Raw genomic sequence first — 5053 nt, 5'->3', positions numbered from 1 at the left:
AAACTATATGTTAGTACTGGCATGGCAATATGGTTAATCGCCGTAACTTTGTTCTTGTTTGTGATTTCAGTTTTGCAGATTTTTCTTACCCCGCGTAAATATTCTTGACTTAGTTTCTCTTATCTTGGAATGCTGGATGGACTCATTTTCATCAATGCCGAGGTATTTGTATGTTTCCTGTTCATCCAGTTCCCTGATTTTACTATTTTCATTGTGCTGTATGTTTTCAGTAGATATCTTCTTGCCATCTTTCAAAGTACACTTAGCACACTTATCCAGCCCGAGCTTAATTTTGATGTCATTGGAAAAAGTGTGGACAATTTTTAGTAGATGATTTAAATCTTTATCCGAGCTAGCATACAGCTTAAGATCATCCATGAAAAATAAATGGTTTATTACCTTGGAGGATTCTCTTTGGCGGATGTAGCTTAGATTATAAGCACGTTGGCAGGTCTTTAGGAGCTTACTTAGAGGATCAATTGTTAAGCAAATTAGTAGAGGAGATAAACTGTCTCCTTGGAAGATTCCTTTTTTTATTTTTATATTTGGAATGGATATCCTTTCCCCGCTATGGTTTAAAGTAATGGATGTTTGCCACTCCTTCATTTGGGCAGCTATAATTTCTTGTATGGTCGGGTGGATTTTGTATAATTCGAGGCATTTTAGTATCCACGAATGAGGTACACTATCAAATGCTTTCTGATAATCTATCCATGCCATATTTAGACTTCTTTTTCTTGCAATCTTCCAAAATGGTCTTATTGATGAGCAATTGATCTGTAGTGGCCAGGCAATTTTTCCTGCATCCTGTTTGTTCCTCCTCAAGATAATCTCCGGATGAAAGATGTTCATATATGCTGTCAGTTATTAATCCAGTGAATAGCTTGTAAGTCGTGGTTAGGCAGCATATTGGGCGATATTTGCTGGGGTTTTGGGTTTCTGTGGTTTTTACTAGTAAGCTTGTATTGCCTTTTAATAGTCATGATGGTGTCGCTTCATAAGCTTTCAAAACTCGGGTGAAACATCTGCTATAATGATCATGCAATGCTGTTAGCTGTTTTAACCAGAAGTTAGATATGTTGTCGATGCCAGGTTTCTTGTGATTTGAAGCTCGTGCCAGCTTTGATCTTATTTTATCTGGCGTTATTTCTGGCTCTGGCATTTCTCTTTTGTTTTTATTTGCATTGATAATATCCTCGATCCACTGGGCCTCTTCGTTATGTACTTCCTCTTTTTCAAATAAGGGTCCCCAGTAATAGTCTAATGCCTGTTTACATGGGGGATCTTGGATTTTAATTTCTTCTCTTATTAGATTCCTGTAGAAAGTTCTGGGGTTGTTTGTAAAAAACTTATTCAGTGTCTTTGCATTAATCTTTGCCATGTGATGTTTAATTCTTTGGGCAATGGCTGGTATTTTGCCTTCCAGTTCCTTCACTATGTTTCTGATATTTTTACAATTTGTTTTAAATTTCGCACATATTCTTTTGACGATGTTTTTGAGTCTACCTTCCACTGTGGGATTCTTCATGAACTGCTTTAAGTGGCTAAGCTCCTTTCTACGGGTGTTTATTTGTTTTATCAGCTTGGCTTTCCATTTTGGTGTTGCTTTGGTTACATTAGGTATTTTATTTCTATTTTGGTGTTTATTCAGAGGAAGTATTTTGTTGCTAATGTACAGTCCAGCAGCATATGTGACGTTATTTAGCTGCCTAAGGTCTATTTCTTCTGGAACAAGCCTTAGAAAGAGCAATATTGACTTTGATGATCAATGACTTAAAGAATCTTGAAGCTTGTATTTTAGGTAACCTAGGCCTTTCTTCCATGCTCATATTGTTAACTTTTTCTATTGTGTTACAGAGTTCTTCTTCTATTTCCAATTGCTCATCATCTGGTTCTGGAAGCAAGACACAAGATGGAGTTTTTCTTGGTAAGGGAGTTATTTCACATGTTGATGGGGATGAAGATGTGTAATATGCTTTATAGTGACAGTGAGGTGGTGGAGAGGATCCTGTAGGTATTTGGGTTCCTGATATGGAGTTATGCACTTCTGCTGGATTTTGAATTGTAAGGGTTATCTGTTGAGTAGTTACAGACAAATGTTGCACTGGTCTAAGGTGGTGATGTTGCGGGCCCACAACCTGGGGCTAACATTTGAACTCTATGAGATACATAGATATCCGAATGCTCCATTGAAGTACTTTATCTCTCAAGCACTGAGTTAGTAAAGAAATTAAGAACATAATTTTCCTCTCCCCAATTAACCATTTTCATACATTGTAGTATATCTTTCATTTTGGTCTCTTGGTCTTAGTTACTCCAACCGAGAGATCAGTATGAGTTCTCATATGTGATTTACAATAAGAATTCTGTAAAAATGCCGACCCACAAATCTGACAAGAATATGGTCGCTCACCTGTATGAGTTCTCATATGTGACTTCATATCAGAATTCTTTAAAAATGCCGACCCACAAATCTGACAAGAATATGGTCGCTCACCTGGATGAGTTCCCATATGCGATTTAAGATGACAATTCTTTAAAAATGCCGACCCACAAATCTGACAAGAATATGGTCGCTCACCTGTATGAATTCTCATATGTGACTTCAGATGAGAATTCTTTAAAAATGCCGACCCACAAATCTGACAAGAATATGGTCGCTCACCTGTATGAGTTCTCATATGTGACTTCAGATGAGAATTCTGTAAAAATGCTGACCCACAAATCTGACAAGAATATGGTCGCTCACCTGTATGAGTTCGCATATGCGATTTTAGATTAGAATTCTGTAAAAATGTCGACCCACAAATTTTACAAGAATATGGTCGCTCACCTGTGTGTGTTCGCATGTGATCTTTTAGATGAGTTGAATTTTTAAATGAAGATTCACAAACTTGACAAATATATGGTTTCTCCGAAGTATGGCTTCTTATGTGTCTTTTTAGGTTAGAAATAGTTGTAAATGCAACTCCACAAATCTGACAGGAATGTGGTTTTTCTCCAGTGTGCATTCGCTGGTGAATTTTGAGATAAACATTTTGCGCAAAAGAGGCTCCACAAACTTGACAAAAATATGGTTTTTCTTTTGTATGTATTCGCAGGTGTGCCTTTAAACTACTAGTTTGTGTAAAAGAAGCGCTACAAACTTGACAAGAATATGGTTTTTCTTCTGTGTGAACTCGCATGTGTTTTTTAAGACTACCATTTTCTGAAAACGAAGCTCCACAGATCTGACAAGAATATGGTTTCTCTCCTGTATGAGTTCGCATGTGCTTCCTTAGAGTACCATTTTGTGAAAACGACGCCCCGCACACTTGACAAAAATATGGTCGCTCACCTGTATGAGTTCTCATATGAGATTTCAGATGAGAAGTTTTTGAAAATGCTGACCCACAAACTTGACAAGAATATTGTTTTTCACCAGCATGTTTTTCCATATCTATATGAAGACTATTATTTGTGGAAAATAGGAATTCTTATGCTTACAAGATCAAGCTTTCTCTGTTGTGCTGGCATGTAGCTTTATAGAGATTAAAGAATACAAATCAGTAAAATTTTAATGTGTACCCTTTCTCTCTTTTAAATTTAAATTCTGTAGATGCACAAATTGACAAGAATACGTTTTTCAGTGTTTGCATGTAGATAAAGAATGGATTTGGTTTTAAATATAGATCAGTAAAACTTTTAAATTTTATATTATTGTTCTTCTATATTTCTCATCATAGAAAATTTCTCAGAGATTTTAGGACTTTGAAGAAAAATGAGTAATTTGTTTCACAGAAAAATATATCAACACTTATCTAGAAAAGATCCAAGATTGTTTTCATTATTTCGATATTGTGCAACTCTCTGTTATATCTTTTCTGATCTGGAAAATCATTTGCTATCAGAGTAAATATCTGCAAAAAAATAAAAAGAATGATGCTATAAACACAAAAACAAACATATAAAATGCTATAAATAGAAATACAAATTAAAAAATGCTATAAATAAAAGTACAAAAAATAAAAGATGTTATAGTAATAAAAAAGGAAGAAAAAACTATAAACAGAAGTATAAGTAAAGAAAAATAAAAAAAGACACATACAACTGGGTTTAGGTAAAAATAATATAATCTACAAAAAAAAAAGGTTGCCAATATTTCTGACTATTAGTTAGACTGTAGTTTTATGTTAGGCCGTGATATTGCTATATATTGAAGGAGACAGCTCTCGGTATTTAGAGAAATTAAGTAATTAGGATTGAAATTAATACCTATTAAAGGAGAATGCTAGAATTGAAATCAGTGATGAAAAGTAAAAATGAATACATATTGCTATTTAAATGCAATGCTAGGACTGTAGACAATTGTACATTATATTAGGCATAACTACGCAACTAGTTAGATCGGAGAGGTAGAATCGGACAATTAAATTAACGAATGTCTTTGTTATGCCAAAAACGTGTTGAAGTTATATGTAATGTAAAATTCACGTGAAAAAATATTCACATGTTTGAGCATGTTCTGACGTCACAAAGAAAGAAGATTTTAACATATTCATTTAAGTCAGGGTTCGAAATCAGTTTAGCTGAGTTGTGTTGGGCAGAACAGTCAGTTGGGAGAGTTGGTAGTTGATAGAGGAGGAGAGTTAACCTAAGCCCCTTTCTGAAGCGAGGCAGAGAAGGGAGAACAAAATGTACCACAGCATCAAATACCTGACCATTCTTATCACAAGCTGGAATAAATGTCATGATGTTGTAAGCCTTTGTCTTCATCATGATTTCAACTGCTAAGTAATGTATCTTTATCTTTGTTTTGTAAAAGAACTTAATAATAAACCCCTTCTAAAGATGTTGTTTGTTTCCTCCTCTTCAATAATGTATCTCCCTTCCCATGTTAAAAAGAACTGCCCACTTCACATCTCGCTTTACATCTATATCTCAGTCTATAATAAATATGAACTCTCTAAGAAATTGTCTCATGATCGTCGATATTGTGTAACTCTCTGTTATATTCAATTATATTCTTGTCCCCGATATATACACCCCATTATTCAATATATGTTCATTTGGT

At 34.8% G+C, this 5053-nt stretch overlaps 1 protein-coding gene across 1 annotated transcript; it reads right to left on the bottom strand.

Moving 5' to 3' along the window:
- Positions 1-534: 534 nt before the first annotated feature.
- Positions 535-3562, bottom strand: LOC145279761 (uncharacterized). Its single transcript, XM_080131072.1, has one exon. The coding sequence runs from the start codon at positions 3435-3437 to the stop codon at positions 2289-2291; it is 1149 nt and encodes a 382-aa protein (XP_079987198.1). The 5' UTR covers positions 3438-3562; the 3' UTR covers positions 535-2288.
- Between the last annotated feature and the right edge of the window lie 1491 nt (positions 3563-5053).

The sequence above is a fragment of the Euprymna scolopes genome, chromosome 1 (assembly GCF_053919585.1).
Source record: "Euprymna scolopes isolate OS-2025 chromosome 1, ASM5391958v1, whole genome shotgun sequence".
NCBI lineage: Eukaryota > Metazoa > Mollusca > Cephalopoda > Sepiida > Sepiolidae > Euprymna > Euprymna scolopes.
This window is presented reverse-complemented; position numbering and strand designations above follow the sequence as displayed.